The sequence below is a fragment of the Paramisgurnus dabryanus genome, chromosome 4 (genome assembly GCF_030506205.2).
Source record: "Paramisgurnus dabryanus chromosome 4, PD_genome_1.1, whole genome shotgun sequence".
Classification (NCBI taxonomy): Eukaryota; Metazoa; Chordata; class Actinopteri; order Cypriniformes; family Cobitidae; genus Paramisgurnus; species Paramisgurnus dabryanus.
The window spans coordinates 1,884,949-1,906,423 of record NC_133340.1 but is presented as its reverse complement, the minus strand read 5'-3'; the positions used below and the strand labels follow the sequence as shown (position 1 = coordinate 1,906,423).

The following is a 21,475-nucleotide window of genomic DNA, read 5'->3' as shown; positions in this document are numbered from 1 at the left end:
TGAGTAATGGGAGTGTTTTGGGCGTAACCAATGAGAGTCTCAGCTCTCATCCCCTTTAAAAGCAAGTTGCGCTGGGGCTGTGCGTAATCCCTATTTAGATGACGGATTTTGTAAACTGAAAAACTAAGCGGAGGAAGAAGATCCCCAGTTTAAGATTAATGTTAAATAATTGTGTTGTTTTTCACTTGTATTGAAATTGTTATTTTTTTAATAAAAACCTTTAAAACCCGTTTTCTTTTAGTCATGGAAGTAAAAATAGCAGGCTTTTGATTGCTGTTCCAATATCATCAAAAAATTATTTACAAATATGTAAGAAAAATACTTTATTTGTAACAAACAGAAGATAAGAATTTACAAACGGCACTTTCAGCACTTGGACAGCGTCATGAGTTTTTTTAAAGCATACTAAAAAATGTTTCTCATCTCACCATATCCACAGGTACAGAGTCATCATATACAATAAATCCGTGAGGTAGCATTTAAAAAAAAAAATTAAAAACAGATGCATTTGTTTAAAGCAAAGCATTTATTTACTTACCAGTCTACAGGTGAAGCAGCTCTTTACACCTTCTAACGTCTCATAATCGGTCCTCATTTATGTCCAAGAGACTCAATAATAATCTTTTACATTCAGTCCTTTAATCATTCATATTTAAAAGCATTTTTGTGCTGCTGCGCATCCATGTATGTGATAAGCAAACCCGTGTTGTCGTCCCGTTTATAGGCGCATATTTCTAACGCGCTCATTAAATAACAAAAAACATATTGCGCCATTGACTTTAGACCAGGTTTTAGTTGGTCAATAGCGTAGTCTATTTTAGTTGCCTCAAACTAGCAACGCGCCAACAATGCGCCTGAACACACCTCGTTTTTAGATCAGAACGCCCAAAAGATATCTGCAATATATAGTGTCACATTTCTTCAGACGCTTTTCAGTTGAGGAGCGATATTTAACAACATGCTTTCTGTTTGCCGCCATCACTGCTTATGCTTTTCCAACAACTTGCAAGAAGCTGCTTTTACTTTGATATTGTGGGTTACACCAGTAACAGAGACAAGGCTAATTAGTGTTTTGTCTTTCTTTTGTCTTTTCTCTACAGGCCCTAACAGCTGAACTCAACATGCACGAATCCCTGTCAGAAGACTACAAGTATGAGATCGAACGCCTGGCTCACGAACTTCAGGAGGTTAAGAAGAAATACCTTGCGCAGAAGAAGAAAGACCAGGAGATCAGGTGAGAACCACAGAACAGAGATGTTTAATTGTTTTATTAAAGTGTTGTTTAACTAAACATGAATATTCTAATAAAAAAATTGCATTATTTTATACTCAACTAAACGTGACCCTGGACCACAAAAGCAGTCATAAGTAGCATGGGTGTATTTGTAGCAAAGTTTATTCAGCTTTCACATGATATAAATTGCTGAATTGACCCATATGATGCATTTGGTTTTGGGGTCCAGGGTCACAAAAAATAAGCAATAAGCAAAAAGCACCTACACTCCCTCTCCCACCCAACTTAACCTTGTTGCCTCTTTAAAATAAGGTGCATAACGGATAATAAAGTTAATATAAAAACATAGCGAAAGGACTGCACATGAATTTCAGTCAATTGGAAGACATTAATTCCTGTTTAGCATATAATGCAATATGACGGTAAGGGCTCTGTGAATTCATGTGTACCATGGGCCTGATAGGGGATAGGAGATGACCTTTGATATTGCCAACAATCAAAAATAAACAACAGCCTGTGACACAGCTGATGATGGTACCTCAAATAACATGAACAAGAAAAAACATAAGGAGAAAAGGTGTTTGGAGTTGGAAAGGTTTCTCTCATCTTGTTTCTGTGTTCTCAGGAGCAAATCCTGACACAGAAAATTATAGAGTGATATAAAGTCTGTGTTAGTTTGTGAGAAATATGCTGTGTGTAGACGTCTGCCAGTTTCCTCCGCTATTGGCCTTTGATCTAATGAAATTATGTATAATTGTGCGGTCCTTTGGTAAACATGTCTGTTGCTTAACCTGGAAGAACCTTATTTTTTCTAACGTGCTCGCTCATATTTTCTCTCAGTGGAGGTTTTCTATTCATTTTTATGCAGTATGCTAACCACTGGCGTTGCATACACACACACACACACACACACACGCACACGCACACGCACACGCACACGCACACACACACACACACACACACACACACACAAAAAAAAAAACAAATCTAGATTTAAACATTATGGGTGGGTAGTGGGAGTCTTTGGAGAATGCCTGACTGCTTTTGTTTTGCACCTTAATGACATGAAAATTAAATCATCCATCATCTTTGATGATCATAATTTTCATAACTTACTTCCAGACAATGAGTTAATTTATACAATAATTGAGATATAAGGTGCATTTAATGATTTGCAGCAGTATTTAATGCACAGTATACAAAGATTTCTTTATTGCATTTTCAAATTATTCTGCTTTACCATGTTTTGACACAGAAGGGAACATTTTTACAATGCATTTTTGCAAATCACATACAATTGGACAGTTGTAAATATAAGTAACACTGTATAATTAATATTCTTATCTTTTAATAAGTTTGTATTCTTCATATCAGTGATTCTCAACCATTGGGCCGCGGCCCACCAGTGGTCCCTCTAGTCCCATCTGATGGGCCGCGTATACTACGGACAAATGATTTGTATAAATCTTGTTATATTCACATCAGATTTTTCTTATGAATTTATATGAATTAAAAACACTCATTCAAGATGCATGATCTAAAAGCCAATGTTTAAATATCGCAACAAATATTATGTCTCGTCAGATAGAACCTATGTGCATTCAGATGCAGTAATGGGGTCACAAACAGCAAGTCAGCGTTGTGCCACATTAAAAAGAAGGCGCTCTTACAATGCTCCGCTGTGTGATACCCTGAAAGGAAACAAAATCCTCACCCCTAGGTCAGTTTTAAATGCACACACTTTCCCCCACTGTAGCACCACTTTCTGACATGCATTTTGCATCACTTTCTGAAGCTCAGGGTTTCCCCCTTTCGCATATTTTTTTGACGTACAAGATAATTTATAAAGGCGTAATTTAATTCAGCCGCTAAAAAAAATTAATAGACCACTTTATGTTATGATAATCATGTCTACATGTAGCCATATTTTTTTTATTTCAGTACAGTTTCTGTTGACTTTAGACAGCGAACCTTAGGAGTGATATAAAATCACCCCAATACAACAGCAATGTACAGACCGAGAAAGGACATTCTTTTTTAATTATTCACTTTTGAATTGTTCCAAAATAAATGTTAAAACATTAGCATTGTGTTGTTAAAAAATTAATTTGTTTTCTATTCAGTAAGCCTATTCAAAATCTAAATTTTTGTATTTTGAAATTTAGCAAATTAATGCAAATAAAAACATTTTTAATTATGAATTTGGCAGAAATGTATTTTGGCAGTTAATAGAATGAAACAAAAAATTATAATTTTTACTTAAACATACACCTATAAATATTACATTTAGATACAGTTAACTAAAAGCAGTCTTGAAATTATCTCTTAATGTGTTCTGCGTCTGTATATTTTACCTTTTAAAGATGTAACTTCTCAAATGTACTACCCTTGAGTACTAATAAAGTCTAAGCCTAATAGTCCACCATTACATCTTCCACTTTAAGGGCTCTATCTTCCACCCGGCGCAATGCAGCGCAATGCACGATGCAAGTGTCTTTTGCTAGTTTCAACCCTTTAGCGCCACGTTGTTTTAATAGCAAATGCATTTGCGCCCATTTTTGCATCCATGGGCGTTCTGATGTAAAAAACGAGGTGTGTTCAGGCGCATTGTTGGCACGTTGCTATTTTGAGGCAACTAAAATAGACTACGCCATTGACCTACAAAAACCTGATCTAAAGTCAATTGCGCAATATGTTTTTTGTTATTTAAAGAGCGCGTTAGTAATATGCACCTATAAATGGAACGACAAAGCGGTTTGCTTATCACATACATCAATGCGCAGCAGCACAAAAACACTTTTAAATATAAAAGATTAAAGGATTGATTGTAAAAGATTATTATTGAGTCTCTTGGACATAAATGAGGACTAATTATGAGACGTTAAAAGTCACAAAGAGCTGCTTCACCTGCAGCCTGGTAAGTAAGGGGTTGTGTACACCAAAACTTTTACGCCCGCGGCCGGTGCATGTTTTCAATTGTTTCCAATGGAAGCTCTGCGTTTTTCAAATAAGCCAGCAGCTAGCGGTTTTCTTCCGCGCTGAAAACCGGCGCCCAGCGTTTTTTCCGCGCTCAGCACTGAGCACCGAGAGTTGAAAAATGTTCAACTTTGGATGAAAAGCTCCGCTTGTCAATGTCAGTTCTCACGCGGCCGTCCAATCACAGTGGAGGTGGGGCGGGACAAGTATCACAGCAACCAACCGTCTCACAGCTGACGTATCAGAGCTACCAAAGCGCTTAGCTGAAGAAAGCTGGCACTCAGCTGAAAAACAACTGGCATTCGGCGTTGTCCAGGCGTTTTCAGCCGCGTTTAAAAGTTTTGGTGTGTCCAGCCCCTTAGTAAATAAATGCTTTGCTTTAAACAAATGCATCTGTTTTCAAATGTTTTTTTAATGCTACCTCGTGGATTTATTGTATATGATGACTCTGTACCTGTGGATATGATGAGAAATATTTTTAAGTATTCCTCATTCATCTGCAGGGGTACCACTAGGTTTACCTTTAGTGATTTTAGTAATGCAAAGGGAATGTCACAATGCATTGTTGTTGTTTTATTCTTTTGTTATTCTGTGTCGATACTATCATGTTTAGAAAGGTGGTCCTTGAAATGTTTTAAACAGTCATTGGTGGGCCGTAAGTTGCAAAATGTTGAGAACCCCTGCTTTATATAATTAAAGTAAAGTTTTTATCCAAAGCGACTTACAGTTCATTACAATATATAATTTTTTATCAGTATGTGAGCTCGCTGGATTTGAACCTATGACCTTTTGCGCTGCTAATGCAGTGCTCTACCTCTGAGCTATACAGGAGCTTATTTTGTTAATATGCTGTGTTACTCTTGGTGCTAAAGCCATTATGCCCAAAGTTTTTTACTATTTTAGGAAAACGTAATGGTTTGTGTTCTCTTAGCATGTTTGTAAAATATCACCATGCATTTTTTCTACTCGAGTAAGAGTTCAACTTTAGAGCTGATGGAGATGTTGTAATCTTTAACCTAATAATATACGTTGTATATACAGTTATTCAGCGCTCCTAATTTCGTTTGTATGCAGAAAAATGCAATGACAATAAAGGCATTCAATTAAATTCAATGTTAGTTCATGGTGCATTAACTAATGTTAACAATTACAACGGTCAAATTATTATTATTTATTTGTATAATCATTTACATATATTTAACACATTATTGTGACAGTATAAATCAAATCAGATTACACCCATCTCTGTGTAGTATCACTGTTACCATAACAGTGCAGAAAATATACCATTTATACATACACATCTGGCTGAAGGGCAATTTACTGGTAAGTAACAGTTATACACAAAGTCGTGCATTATTTATTGTATCTGTTTACTCATCTATTGACTCATTTTGACCCATCTAAATCCACCCATTGATGTTTCCATAATTGCTACTCTAAGCCATAAAAGATTTTCTGCCCATTAGAAATGAAGTCGGGGCGGGCCGCAACATGTGCTAATCAGAAAGGTTAAACAAGCCAGGCAGGCTGATTTTCATTGCGTTTTCCCTCGCTCATGTGTTCCTATCATCTCCTGTCAGGAAAAGCTACCATTTCTGCCTCATTCTGTTTGTGTGGCTGTAGATCAGCGTGGTCGGATTGCTAGACTAGTTTAAAATCACATTACACCAGCAAACCCATTGTGCTGTGAAGCGCAAACAGTGTGAATTTTCTTAAACCACGACAACAAATTTTAAAATCCATCAATCAATAGCCACAGTTTAATCTAGCCAAGATTTTCTGTTACAAATCAAGTTGCTAGAGCTATTTCAATTCAGCCATCATGTCTCATATAGACTGCAAATCACCCAAGAGCTTTCCTCAAATATCTCCTTGTTGGCATGTGGAAAACTTCTCGTACACATTAGTAACCCGCTATACCTGGAATCAGAACATACGTGTGGGATTTGTGCAAAACTAAGCCATTGGTCGCAGCCCACAACATGTCAGAGAATAAAAGGAAATCGATAGGTTGCCCATCAGCCTGGCTTAAGTCCTGTGTTTAAATGTGAACCCAAGAGAATTCAAAACAGCAGGGAGAAGAGATGTCTGTGGCAGGCCAGGACAAAGGGTTTGTGTGTTAAAGAACAAGGAAAAGATGTAGTATACTAAACATGAATAACTGTATTGACTGTATGAACGAACATTAACAAGAATTAATCCATGTTGAAAAACTATTGTTAATTAATGCATTTACTAATGTATACTAAAACAACCTTAGGGGTTGTGCACACCAAAGTTTTTAAACACCGCCCAGTGGACGCTGACTGCCAGCTTCTTTCATCTGAGTGCTTTGGTTGCTATGATACTTCTGCTTTGTTTATCCGTCGTTGTACAATGTGCCGGTTGGTGGTGTGATATTTGCCCCGCCCCTCCTCCACTGTAATTGGACAGCCATGTGAGATCTGACATTGACAAGCTGAGCTTTAATCGGTATCAGCAGATAAAAGCAATTTTAACTATCGGAAGAATGTTTAAAAACAGCTAATGGTCAGGGCAAATTATATTCTGGCAATCAAGAGGGGCAAAAAAATAAATGCATCAAAGTTTGTGCTGAACTATAAATTTTTTTTGCTGCCTTAAAATGTTTAGTTGAATCAACTCAGATTTACAAGTCATTTTAACTTACTCTTATATATCTAGACTGTATATAAGTTGCTATAACTTATAAAATGTAGTTGACTTCTTTTAACTATATTTTATAATTTATAACAACTGATCTCTCGTCAAGATAAATAATAAGAAGCTAAAATGACTTGTTAACTAAAAAGTTGAACTTAAAATTTTAAGGCAGTAAAGAATTTTTTTGTGTGTGTGTGTGTGTGAGTTATTTTTAATTGGGTCACAATGACAACAGAATTTAAGTTTTTACACTGTAAAAATACTTTGCTGCCTTAAATGTTTTTGTTGAATCACCTCGGATTAACAAGTCATTTTAACTTACTCTTATATATCTAGACAGTATATAAGTTGCTATAACTTATAAAATGTAGTTGACTTCTTTTAACTATATTTTATAATTTATAACAACTGATCTCTCGTCAAAATAAAATAATAAGAAGCTAAAATGACTTGTTAACTAAAAAGTTGAACTTAAAATTTTAAGGCGGTAAATAATTTTTTTGTGTGTGTGTGTGAGTTAGTTTTAATTGGGTCACAATGACAACAGAATTTAAGTTTTTACACTGTAAAAATACTTTGCTGCCTTAAATGTTTTTGTTGAATTACCTCGGATTAACAAGTCATTTCAACTTACTATTATTTATCTTGACTAGAGATGAGTTGTTATAACTACAGGTGAGTTGTTATAAATTATAAAATTAAGTTGACTTTTCTCAACTATATAAGTTGTGACAACTCATCTCTGTTGACATGACTTGTAAATCTGAGTTGATTTACAAAAATTTTTAAGGCAGCAAAGTTTTTTTTACACTGTACGCTCTTCACTTATACACTGTAAAAATGAATTGTTGGTTCAACTTAAAAAAAATAATTTACTGGCTGCCTTATAATTTTGATTTAATTTGACTTAAAAATATTAGTTTACTTAAAACAGTTGTAAAAACCTTGTTAACTAATATTTTTGAGTTGAATTAATTCCAAAATTTAAAGCAACCAGGTAACTTACTTTTTTAAGTTGAACCAACAAATCAAATGGTTGCCTTAAAATTTTGAGTTGATTTGATTTAATAGTTTTATTAGGGGTGTCAGTTGATTAAAATATTTAATCTAGAATAATCGCATGATTGTCATGAGTCAACTCGCGATCAATTGCAAATTATATGGACTAATATAGATACTTTATGCAAATGTATGTTTACCTCAGCCTGTGTACATTTTCGACAGAACCATCAGCCATTGTTTTGTATCTGAATTTTCCTTTAAGAATACCCTTTTCTTTCTCCATTTCTGTTTGCTGCTGCATCATTTGTGACGCGTGCTGGCAAATTGAGTCAGAATGAGCAAATTAAAAAATTAGTTATTTATATTTTGACATTCTATATTAAAAACTTCAAAACAATGGATGATTTGGCGGAATCTGACAAAACATGACAGAACTACATTTGTTTGAAGCTGACAGAGACAGCAAAGTTAATTTTAAGAAAAAAAGGACCACATCCTACCTTAAAATCACTGGTAAAACTAATAGGTTTGGCACACATAAATTCAACAAGAACATCAATACCAATTGGCATATAACATCAACAATTGGAAAGAGCAGTTCGTAAGCAGTAAATGACATATTGTGTCTTTTAATTAAATTTTTCTCAGAAACAATTAATATATATATATGTAATAAACTAATAAATGAATCAGCATATCAAGAAATTAATTTACTTTAAATTGTAATTGATTGACACCCTCATTGCACTTTTAAAGTATATCCAGTTGTATTAAATTTACCTTTGGGCAGCATGGCGACTGTTTAGTGCAGTTTAAAAGGCGAATGGCCTGTCAAAGAATCTGCAGTGGCATTATAAAGTAAATGAATCTTGCTGTCTTTGTTCTTAATAGCAGCCTCTCGCTGATCAAAAGGCCCGGCGCTGTGTAATTTTCTGCCTAATGTTAATGACTGCATGGTTGCTTTCAAGACCAATTGAAATTCCTCTAATTAATTTTAGATTAAAAATAGTTTCCCAGCTTTTTTTTACACTTATTAAATAATCTGTGGGTACAGAAGCCATACATATGTTTGTTTATACTGTATTTCTTGCCTTCTCTTTTGTGCTTCACGCTATTGGATCATATTTTTCTCTTTCTGCTTTTGAGATGCATGTGCTCATAGACCATTTAAACTTATTTTCAAACCTCTTACTCTCCTCTGTATATACAGTTTAGCTTCACTGAGGTGTGGAAACTGACTCCATCTGCTCCAAAACTCTACAAGCCATTTTGGCTCGCTCGTAACTTTGGCTTACTTTGCCTTAACCACCCAATGTGTTCTTTCCTCTTGGTTTTTTAGCACAGCTCACATTGACTTCGTGTATAAAGGGTGACCTATTTGTTTTTGCTTGTAAGCATGATAGCTTGGATAGTCTGTTGCTTGCTCTGGGTATCTAACAATAAGCTACAGACATGAGTGACATACAGACCGATAGCTTCCCAGGAGTTTGTTTTGTTCCTGAAATATTTTTGATGACTTTGACAGTGATGTCAGAGGCGCATGCACGACCTACGTGTACAATTTACACACGGCTGCAAAAATCTCGCCGTGCACTTAAAGTACACTCTTCTGATGATGAAAATTGCGTCACGGCACTATACAAGGACCCATATAATTCTGCATTAAAGGGACACTCCGCTTTTTCTGAAAATAGGCTCATTTTCCAGCTCGCTGAGTTAAACATTTGATTTTTACAGTTTTGGAATCCATTCAGACGATCTCCAGGTCTGGCAGTAACACTTTTAGCATAGCTTAGCACAATCCATTGAATCTGGTTAGAGCATTAGCAAAAACAGTGCTCAAAAAACGATATTTCGATATTTTTCCTATTAAAATTAGAAAAGCACAGTGCATGAAAATAGTCCCCTGATATTGAAAGTTACCAAGGGGACTTTTTCGGCTGCTGCGTAATATCATTCCGCCTGCTGCAGCCATGTTACGGCAGCAAAATCCTTGATTATTACACCAGAATAAGAGTATAGTTCCTAGCCATATCTGCCTAAAAAAATTGCAACTTTATATTTTCTGTTGGTCTTAGGACACGATGTAACTACAGAAGGGGGGCGTCATTGTCTGTGTGTATATTTACATACTGTATAAGCTTGTGTTTTCGCCCCGCCCCCAAAGGGAACAGCGTTGCTCCTGAATAGGCATAGTTCGCCCAAAAATGAAAATAATATCATTAATGACTCACCCATATGTGACCCGCTCTGGCGAAATGAGTCGGAAGTCGCAACGTTCCGTTTTAAAGCCGCCTTTCCACTGCACACGACAAACGACGGCCGATAAGCCAGAAGTCATTCATTTCCTATGGAGAGTCGCAAAGCGGATGCGTGAGGTGCCGACCATCTGCGGATGCGTAAATATCGGATCCGTTTTGACGGTTGGATGCGTTAAAAAATTTGAACTTGTGCGACTACACCGCATGCGATATGCCGACCGGAAGTTATGTTTTTCATTGTATTCCAATCACAAACTGTGTGTGAGGTGAAAATGATTAATCCTTTTGGTTTAACTTTATTAGTTACACTTGAATCCTTAAAAAAACACTATTGATTACTGATAATAAAAAAATTATTAATTTAATTTGTGTATGTAATTATTTTAATCTTGTCTTTATATGTTCTCTCAAAAAAATATTGGCAATCTTTGTCATATATGCATAGCTGTTTATTGTTTCATTCATTTGCATTCATTTATTTATTCAACCATGGTAAAAATATTAGAATGAAGCCTCTTGCGCTGGAATGAGCTTCCCTCCCATATACGATTAAACTGAAACTTCATTACGACTGCCACTAGGGGGAGAACTCCGACTGTCGTTTCAGTATGTCGTGTGCAGTGGAAAGGCGGCTTAAGATATGAGCCGATAATGTGGAAAAACAAAGAAATTATCAAAAAAAAATATTTTTAGCTAATATCAAAGAACAGACATTAAAACATAATCTCCCAAAGTTTCATAGTCCAAATAATTGAGTAAAGATGTTTAAATGACTATTAAAGTTGAAACAGTTTTACTAAATTCGCTGGAAATGAACATTGCTTACATTTACATTTACATTTAGTCATTTAGCAGACGCTTTTGTCCAAAGCGACTTACAAGTGAGGTAAACAATAGAAGCAATTATGGCAACATAAGAACAGCAATACATAAGTGCACTGGAAATAGTCTCATCAAGTCCAACACAATATACATAGCCAAGGGTATGTTAGTAATTTTTTTTTTTTTTTTTTTAGATAAAGAGGAAGCTAGATAGAGAAAGAGATAAAGAGAAGGGTAACTAAATAAAGATAGTAAATCTGTAATTAGGAAGTTAGGTAATGGTGGAAAAGATTGGTTTTTAGCCGAGTCTTAAAGACAGCTACAGTGTCAGCTGATCGTGTCACGACCTGCAGATCATTCCACAGTTGTGGGACAGTTCCTGAGAACGTACGCGTTAGTGTTTTCTTCCCTTTTTGAGATGGTACCACAAGTCGTCGCTCGGTGGCAGAGCGCAGTGATCGAGAGGGTACATAAGGCTCTATAAGCAAGCGAAGGTAAGGGGGTGCTGACCCAGTGGTGGTTTTAAAGGCCAGGAGCAGAGCCTTAAATTTGATGCGGGCTGCTATAGGAAGGCAGTGTAACTTGACAAAGAGAGGAGTGACGTGCGCCCTCTTTGGCTCATTGAAGACCACTCTTGCCGCTGCGTTCTGAATCATCTGTAAGGGTTTGGTAGTGCAGGCTGGAAGTCCTGCCAGTAGCGCATTGCAGTAGTCCAGCCTGGACAGGACAAGAGCTTGGACCAGGACCTGCGTAGCATGCTCATCTAGGAAAGGTCTAATTTTCCTAATATTGTAGAGGATGAATCTACAAGAGCGAGCGGTGCTGGCAACATGCTCCGTGAAGCTAAGCCGATCATCAATGACCACTCCCAGGTTTTTGGCCGTCTTGGAAGGCGTGATGGTCGAGGAACCTAGCTGAATGGAAAAGTTGTGCTGAATCTTTGGTTCAGATGATATGACAAGCAGTTCTGTCTTCGCAAGGTTCTGTCTTCCTCTCGTCACCTCCGAGCATTTCAGAGGATCCCCTGAAACGTCACTCTCTCTCCAAATATGGTGTTACACGTTGTTTTAGAGCCAATCAGAAATCTTCATAAAAGCTGATCATTTGTCAATGGGAAACCCCGGGGCACGTGATTGGTCCAGCCATCCTCCTGTCATACTCACAGCACTCTCCTCTCCTATTTAACTCCTTTTTGAATTGGTTATTGTCAACTAACCTACACAAAGATATGATTACATAGGCAAGCATTATTGTTTTCTTTTTGCTTGTCTCTCTGCCTCTCAATTTCTCTCACACGCGAACGCGCACGCGCACACACGCAAACACACACACACGTGCGCGAACACGCATGCGCGCACGCACGCACACACCCACGCGCACGCACACACCCACGCACGCGCACGCACGCACACACACACACACACACACACAAACAAACACATTGTTTTGTGGGGACATTCCATAGACGTAATGTTCTATTCCCTTCACCTAACTCAAACCCCAACCATCACAGAAACCTTTCTGTTACTTCACATTTTCAATAAACATCATTCTGTTTGATTTATAAGCTTGTTTCTTGGTTTACTGTAATAGCATTTATATTAATGTCTTTGGTCAAATTAAGCTGTAAAATAAATAGTTTATCCCTTTTAAAATGCGATGGATTTTGAAAGATATCTACAAAAAACGGGCAAAAAACTTTAAAGGTGTTTTTCTCAGGTTTTCAGTTGGAAAAAGAGGACAGACAACCTTAATTCAAATGTCTATATCTTTAAAACCATTCAAGGTATGACTTTGACTAGGATATTATTTGAAAGCTTATGGTCTCCTCTTTTCATTGATACCAAAATCTCAATTTTGAAATTTGGGTCACTGTGACTCATTTTGCTGGATCAGGTCACATATGTTGTTCTATATTCAGAAGACCTCTGTTCATCTTCAGAACACAGTTTAAGATGTTTTAACGTTAAATTTTATTCCGAGAGCTTTGTGTCTCCTCCATTGAAAATCTATGTACGGTTTCCATGTCCAGAAAGGTAATAAAAACATGATCAAAGTAGTCCATGTGACATCAGTGGGTCAGCTTGAATGTGTTGAAGCATCGAAAATACAGTTTGGTCCAAAAATAGCAAGAATTACAACTTTATTCAGCATTGTCTTCTCTTCCGGCTCTAGCGTGAAGTCACGTGACTGTAGTGACGCAGCTGATCTGTCCCTCAGACATGTTTGCTAAGTTTTTTTTTTTTTTTTAAACAAAAGAAAAATAAAAGAAGCTGGGGGCGGAACAGATAACAGTCAGCCGCCTTGTACGTCAGTCGCGTCACTGACTTTATGCGGCGCCGCAGTCGGATGACGTCATCTTTCTGTCAGTTCTTGCAGCGCAGCATGAAGTCAAACACATAATTTACATAGAGATTGTTGAATTTTTTATATAATTGGGTACATGTTTTGTCTATCAATATTTTCCATGAAGTCATTGGCTGATGGAGGAACGAGTGAGCGATATGTAACATCTCTAAAGGACGTCACGTTTTCGACGGCGCTGTTTGGATTATCTATTACAGGGGTTCTCAACCTTTTACAAGCTGGGCCCCCCCAAAGCAGGTTCATTGCTGTCGGGCCCCCCTCACACCGATCGATAGATAGATGGATAGATAGATAGATGGATAGATATAGCTTCATACTGTTGTTTGCCAGCACCTCGGCACACACGACACACTGAGGTCTCATTTCAGCCGTGACTGTAAACCCAAACTGCAGGAATGCTTCATCCATTTTTGTTATGTGTTTTCAATATTAAAGTTTAGGCAATATGTAAGTGTTCGTATGTGGCTATGTTGAGAGACGTATCTGGGGACAGGGGCTATCAGCGGGACGTAGGCACAATCTTTAATAAAACCAACAAAATAATTATTTTGCAGACAATTCAGATTTTATTTTAATACATAACGATTGTAGTCTCTCGTATAGCAGTTAAAAAAAATGCTGGCTAGGGCTGAGATTTGATCTAATCTTAACAAAAAAGTGGGATTAGTCTTTAAAAAGACTTTTGGGGTTTTGTTGTAAAGGACGGGAATGGCGCCGGGGTAAACCTTTTTTCCGCGTCCGGCTCGCGCGCGCCCGTGCAGCTTCCAAGTATACTCCCCGCGGCTACACACGGACGGCCGCGTTCGACAATATACGCAATACAAATGATTTCTTATTCAAATTATTAGTCTAACAGGCTGTCAGGGCAGCACTGGTTTGACGACATTTACAGTACATTGAGAGACTGACGCGGCCGCCTGCAAGTTTTGGACGGGAGGGGTCACGGCACTCGCAGGTCTAACTGCAGGGTGATTCGTGCTTTCGAGTCTCCAAACACCACAAAAGTCTCAAAAACACCAGTAAAAGTCACTGGATTTGTCGCTTTTGACAAAAAAAGTTATGTTTGTGTTATAATCAGTGCTTGAAATGGGGAGAAAAGGTGGCTATACTCTCTTTGCATTGTCAAATCATGACATTTTTACAGTGAAAAACAAAACTTGGAGATATTGCTGTTACAACAACAATTTATTGTTATTAATTAACAATATACATTTATTTAAACATGTTTGTGTGAGCGTGGCTGTGTGCGTATTCTTTTCAAGCACAACATTTTCTTTTTAGAAGTTGGTCATTAACTCTTTCACCGCCAGCGTTTTAAAAAAAAGTTGCCAGCCAGCGCCAGCGTTTTTCATGATTTTCACCAAAGTTTAATGCCTTCCAGAAAATTTTCTTCTTTAAATAAATAAACATACAATATACCAAATGAAAGAACAGACCCTCTGCTTTCAAACAAAAAAAAAAAACGTTTCATCCTACCTTTAGTGGTTCTTTTGCAATCAGCTTTTGAATATGGGTAGGTTTTTGCAAAAACACCATATTTTGAGCAAAAAACAAAAATAATTCCATATTTGTGACGGACTTTTCATAGAGATCTTATTCAGAGCGATCTTTAAAACAGACACGGACATGCAGCAGCTTGCCATAGGGCAATACTTCTGGTTTTAAAAAGTTGCGGAAGGGCGCCACCTGGTGGATAATAGCGGTATTGCGGAAAGACGGAAAATCTCGTCATTGGCGGGGAAGCGTTTTCTCTTAATTGACGAGATATCTCGTCAATGGCGGGGAAAGAGTTAATAAACTTAATAGTCTTGAAGTTTGTTAAGATGGTGTACAACAATTGCATCTAGATGTTAATCAACCAAGAAAACAGCCCTGATCTTGTCTTTTCAGTCATATTTCGATTTGGTTACGACAGCAAACATAGTAAATAACTTCATAAGAAGCAGGCCTACACTTGGGTTTTACAGTTCAAATCACTTACATTTTTGACGAAATACTGACTGTTTTGGTCTATTTTAGCAGCGAAAATAGATCTGATGAATCCAAACAAAAAATCACAGCATAGCGCGTCTCAGCAACACTCAATCGTGGTTTGAATGATTCAGTGATTTGAACGAATCAGTTGAGTCAAAGATTAAATGACCCATTCACAAACATCCGTCTCATTCTTGATGAATCGGCCGTTTGAACGAATCGCTTGAAGAACGACTCAATGACTCGTTTAATAAAACCGCTTATCACCTGTATTCAGTCCAAACACATTTTAATTTTTTTCAGGAGTTATGTATATACAAAATGATAACTTTTGATGATAGTAGTTTAGTGATAAAAAAATGAAATTATTTTTTTTCAGATTAAATTTTTTGCCTCCCATCCTGTAGTCACTCGCGCCCCCCCCCCCCGCGATGGTGTCGGCGCCCCCCCAGGGGGGCGGGCCCCACTGGTTGAGAACCACTGATCTATTATACTACCGCCCTATTTTAAATACACACTTTGAAGGCGGGTTCATGTGTTTAACGGAATGTAAATTACCGGATTATTCTCACATACCCTTACATGTTACGATGTAAATAGTCCTCAGATTGTATATTATATTCTATTACCAGACGGTCATGCAAAATCTGATGTAAATAATAGACTATATATCCATATTTCACGGATAATACGCATTTGTGGACAAAAAGATCACTGGATGATTCACACATCTGAAACAGACTGGATTCGACTTGTGATCCCCACAAAGGTAAAAAGTTCTGTTTATTGTTGCATGTTGTCATCCGGACTCCTGTCACAAAATACTACATATATGATGCTAAAACATCTTTATCTCAAAACGGCTTTACAGGGGGTATGGCATAGCTAAATGAGATGTAAATGAGCCCTATTGTCTCTCTAGGCCGGGAAAAGTGTTAACTCTTCTTTCTCAAATTTCTCAGCATTCTCTTTCTTGAATGTGTTATATTCAAATGGCCACAACTTCTCCAAATCTTATCAGATTTTCATGTGTTACACATCGTTGGAAAGTTTAGAAACACTTTCAGAATATGTGAATAACTCAAAACGCCCCAGATCCGACTTGTGTCACTACTTTCCGTGACTGGTCACAAATAAGCATATTTTCCAAAAAAAGTGGAGTGTCCCTTTAAGTCTTCAATTCAAATGATTTTTATTATTGTTCTTTGTGTGGGACACGTAAAGGTAAACTCTATAAGTGTATAAGCAGCTGCAAGCATTTGCAAAATCGATTGATAAAAGCCTAACGGACCACGCGTTTCAATAGACTTCCGTTTTTCGGCTTTGATCTCTTGTTCCCTCATTCGTAGAAATGAAGGTCATTCATTTCAAACTTAATGTCACAAAGACAAAAACAAGATAATCAATAGCTATTAAGAATATTTAAACAGCACTTGTTGATGTCCTAAATGTTACCCACATTGTTCTTGACGCCAATTTGGGATAGCCAGTAATATTTTCCAAATTTCCTTTTAAATTAAAAGCTCCGAAATGTGATTAGCGCATGACATTGCAACCATAGCAGTTTGTTGTAAGTGCTAAAATTGAGTTCGGAAAAATAAACCCACTGTGTCAATTAACAGCACTATAGGTCTTCAGACAACATTTGTCGCAAGCTATCAATACTTCCCTAACCGCAGCAAAACAAACAAATCAGTTTTAACATCTCACACGATCTGACTTGAGCTTTAATTCTGTTTGTCATCAAGTCATTTATTTTTTCTGCCATTGTTTGTGCTTGCCATACAAAGGAATGTAATCACAGCTGGCTCGGCGTATAAATTCTCCGATTCGCATGACAGGTTCTGAGCGATGGCGTCTCGTTGCCTCGAAAACAGACAGGAGCCAAGCGCGACGCTGACAGGTTCACAGTAAATTGCATGCAAATGAGGACAGGTGGATTATTGCATTGTGGGTAGAGAGGAAGATGGACGGCAACAGTAGCCATGTTTATGCGGTGTGATGCAAACAGGAAACGGTAATGAGACCTGATCAAGCTCGACAAGACGGAAAGAAAGAGCGTGCATGTACGCACACACAAACACAATAAAGACCTTTAGGAACTTAAGGAATGGATGCCTTGGTTCGTAGTCTCATAGCTGAGTGAGCACTTAAGATATAGAGGTTTGGTTGAAAGCAAAGTCAAGTTTTGATTGAGACAGCAGCTCTTGTGCGATTTGTCTTTTCCACTATACAAGTCCATTGCTTAGCTGTTTGTAAAGTATGGGATGTTTTTTGGAAACATTAGGGTGCAATTTTAAACACTGTTAGGGGCGTTTCAGTGGTAAGCTCAGCTGTCAGCACTGTTTAAAGGAAAACAACACCGATTTTTAATATTTTGCTGTTCTTACCTAAACTTAGATTAATTAATTCATACTTATCTTTTTTCAATGCATGCACTTTTAGTCTTTGTACAGCGCTTTGTGAATGTGTTAGCATTTAGCCTAGCCCCATTCATTCCTATGGCTCCAAACAAAAGTTTTATTTTGTGCCACCATACTTACTTGTGTAACTACTCATGTAACAGTCTTTAAATAGGAAAAACATGGAAGTGTTTGTGTTTGTGTTTGGTGGCTTCTAAATTCATCCCTGTTTGGATCCTAAGGAATGAATGGGGCTAGGCTAAATGCTAACACATTCACAACGCACTGTACAAAGATTAAAAGTGCATGCATTGAAAAAAGATAGGTATGTATTAATTCGTCTGTTGATGTAAGAACATAGTAAAATATTGAAATATGTAGTAATTTCCCAAATTGTTTTTATGGAAAAAATAATGACCCGGCCCAGAGCCATCCCAGATAGCAGAAAGCAGCAGTGTTTTGATTTGCCCCGCACCGTTTAAAGATTTACGGGAATCAACAAAATTGCTTCGCCTTTAAAAAGTTTTGTTTATGTGATTCCTTTTCAAAGACTAAGCGTAACACACAGTGCCTTTAATCACCACTATAAAGCCTCCGTTATTGATGTCCATCTGTAGATAAACATGCTATTTTTAATGGCTTATTAAAAATATCATCAGCCGAGCAAGGTTTGAACTCAGCACCTCTTGCAAAGCAACAAACAAGCATTTGTTTAAGGCGCTGCTTCTTGTATGAAAGTCTAGAGCTGAAACTCTGTTAAAAAAAGTGCAAATGGGAATGTCAAGTCGCTTGCTGCAGGAATTTTCTCATTTTTGCTTTTATTGAAGAGCATTATTGAAAAGTATTAATGAAGTTCGCAGGGCAAACAAGTTTTGAAATGAGTTTACATCTGTTAGGGGAGGGGCCACTCTTTGCAGCAAGGCCCCTCGGCCTCACTCAAGTTTTTGCAACAGTAGCTTTCAATCGAATGTTTATAATTGACCAGCACAAATAGAAATTATAACAAATGTGAAAAAATACATTCATCCAAATAAAATATGGCTTTGACGGTGCTCAATGTACACCCAGGTGAAAAAGTAGTACAGTCTCATAATGTTCTAAAAGTGCTGTATTTTCGGGCACTAATTTTGTACTAAAAATATAAAAAAATCTTCTTTAGTACTTTTTAAGATAACATCTAAGTGTACTTATCTGCTATTTCGAGACTAAAATGTACTTTTAACATTCTATCTCTGTATAAAAAATAATTTACTTACTACAAGTGGTCAGTGGTGGCTTGTGACTGCTCATCCGAGGGGTGCAAATTCAAAATATGTGTTTGGGGTGTCATGTGTGTTGCTTGTCTTTTCAAAATATGTGTTTGTTGCGTCATGTGAACCATGTGCATCACGTGTTTTGTCAAAATAAGTGCCTCCTGCTCACATGTCAAAACCGTTTATGAAAAAAAAGAGACGGTCACGTTCACAAAATACACAAAAGACACTCCCTTAACAGTAAACCCTGATTACGCATGAGATTATGCGAGTATCTGGCAAACGCGAGCTTCTCTTTTATCATAAACCCTTTATACGCGTCTGCAGCAGGCACTTATTATGACAAAACACGCAGAGGCGTCATGCCCATTCAAACTGAGGGGGCACGTGCCCCCTTGGTTTTTTGAGCCAAATGGATTCTGCATGCAACCTGAAAATCAAACAAGCGTCCATCAATCGGTAACTTGTCTTTTAATCTGTTTAATATGCACAATATTATTAATTCTGTGCTGCATCCTTGTCACTTTTCAGAGATTTTTGCCATTATGATAGTGTTTTGAACATGTTACATTACTTTCTGGCGGCAGGCGCTGCAGTCAGAGCAGCCGCAGACGTCATCAGCATGAGCGCGCTCACGAGATTTCATGTTGCTGCTGCATTTGGCTATCTGAGGAATTAAAACGTGCAAGAAACGCTCACAACATTTTCAACCCCCCGTACAGTAATATGCAGTTAACCTCCTCTGTGTAGAAAATGTATGGTTTAAAATGTGACCGTCTCGACGTTATATTAGTAGAAATTTCTAGATTCATCTTCTTGGCACAACGTCAAAGTTCGCCAGAGTTCACGTGGGCGCGGGATCACACATGCTCACATATGAGGTAAAATTTAATGCAAAAATTCAATCCTCCAATCATTTCATCTAAACATATTTTTTAAAATCATTATTGAACATTAAAATCATTCACATGGCTATAGCTTATGTCATTTTCGTTGTTTATATACATTATGGATTTAAAATGACATGAATTTCATAATGCAGTTGTTGTGCAAAATGCATTAATGACACAATTAAACAAGTCATTAAACAAAACTTAAATAAATAAAACATGTCGTTTCTGTTTTAAATATGATACCAATATCATGTCATTATTCCGACTGAATAGTATTTGATATAAAAGTGAGTCAACACTTTTATTTTGGAGTTTTTTGCATGAAGGCAGGGGTGCTCATATTGTTAGAAATGTAAGTGCCATGGAAAACACTGAAAGCTCTATAATATAATTCGTTTGATGTATGTGTATGCACAAATTTCTGTGAATTGTGCACACTCTGCCCCCTTAAAAAAATTGGTGCATGACGCCCCTGAAAACACGTGATGCACACAGGATCACTCGATGCGCAGAACACATATTTTCAAAAAAGGAACCACACACATGACGGGCTACATACATGGTGTGAAGAACTTCGCATTGTGCGCCCTTGTAAAAAGAAGTCACCGGCCGAAACTGGTAGCCAATCAAGATGAACACAGGAAGTCTGTGAACTGTGCGCAGTATACTCCTATATTTACACTTTGGTAGCTTTATGCTCACCCCCCCATCTGAAAAAGACAATATTATTGGAAAACGTTTTGTCTACAGGTCAATTTTAAACAGACTCATGAATGCACATATTGAATTATTGAGCTCTTTTTTGGCTGTTAACTATAAAACCACATTGTAGTAAACCACACAGTAAAAATCTGTTTTTATTGCATTAGATCGCACAACAACAGTTTACAGTTACATGATGTATATAAGCTGAGTCTTAAAAGAAAATCACTGTACCGTACCATCTGAAACCGTACACTGTGAAATGTTATTTTCTCATATCTATATTTATTTCTTGCTCTCTCAGCCTCACACTTCTATTGCATTTTCCACCGAAGAAACGTAAAATACTTTTCGTAACTGAATTTAACATTTAGTCTGTTTTTCTTACGGCTCCTCCTAATTTACATTGCACCGGCTCCCTCTTTCAACCGACCTCCTGCTAACTAATAATGCAATAAGGGTCTCAAAGGACATAACAGTTATTCTCTTCTTTCTACAAAGCAGATGGGAGGGTGCAATATGGGAACGGGGCACTTGTCCTTGAATGGGTGTTTAATAAAGCAGAGATCAAGAATACACAGCAGTATGGAGGATCATAAACAAAGAAATGAGACAAATACAGTAACTACCTGTAGCCACTAATCTTATAAATTAATAAATACCTTAGTAAGCAGCCTGTTTTAGATGTGAAGAAAATAAATCATGTATTTGTAGCTTTCCTGTAAAATTTAAAAAGCTTTCTGCATGACAACCCTGATTTTTTTTGGGGGGGGGGGTGCCTTCATTTTCCAGCAGGATTTAAAAGCATCACTTTAATTAGGAAGTGGACTTTGGCATTTAGCCAGTTCTTGCGGTTTGGATGTAGTCTGCTAAAAGACCGGATGACTGACACGCAAACATAAGATCTGACTCAGGGATGAATGCA

General features: G+C 37.3%; 1 protein-coding gene across 1 annotated transcript in view; it reads left to right on the top strand.

The window, feature by feature from the left end:
- LOC135786148 (cilia- and flagella-associated protein 58) overlaps window positions 1-21,475 on the top strand; it is a 138,309-nt gene that overhangs the window by 108,526 nt on the left and 8,308 nt on the right. The window contains exon 19 of the mRNA XM_065295840.2: window positions 1,101-1,234. Coding sequence (XP_065151912.2) covers window positions 1,101-1,234 — 134 coding nt within the window. The remainder of the gene's footprint in view (window positions 1-1,100; window positions 1,235-21,475) is intronic.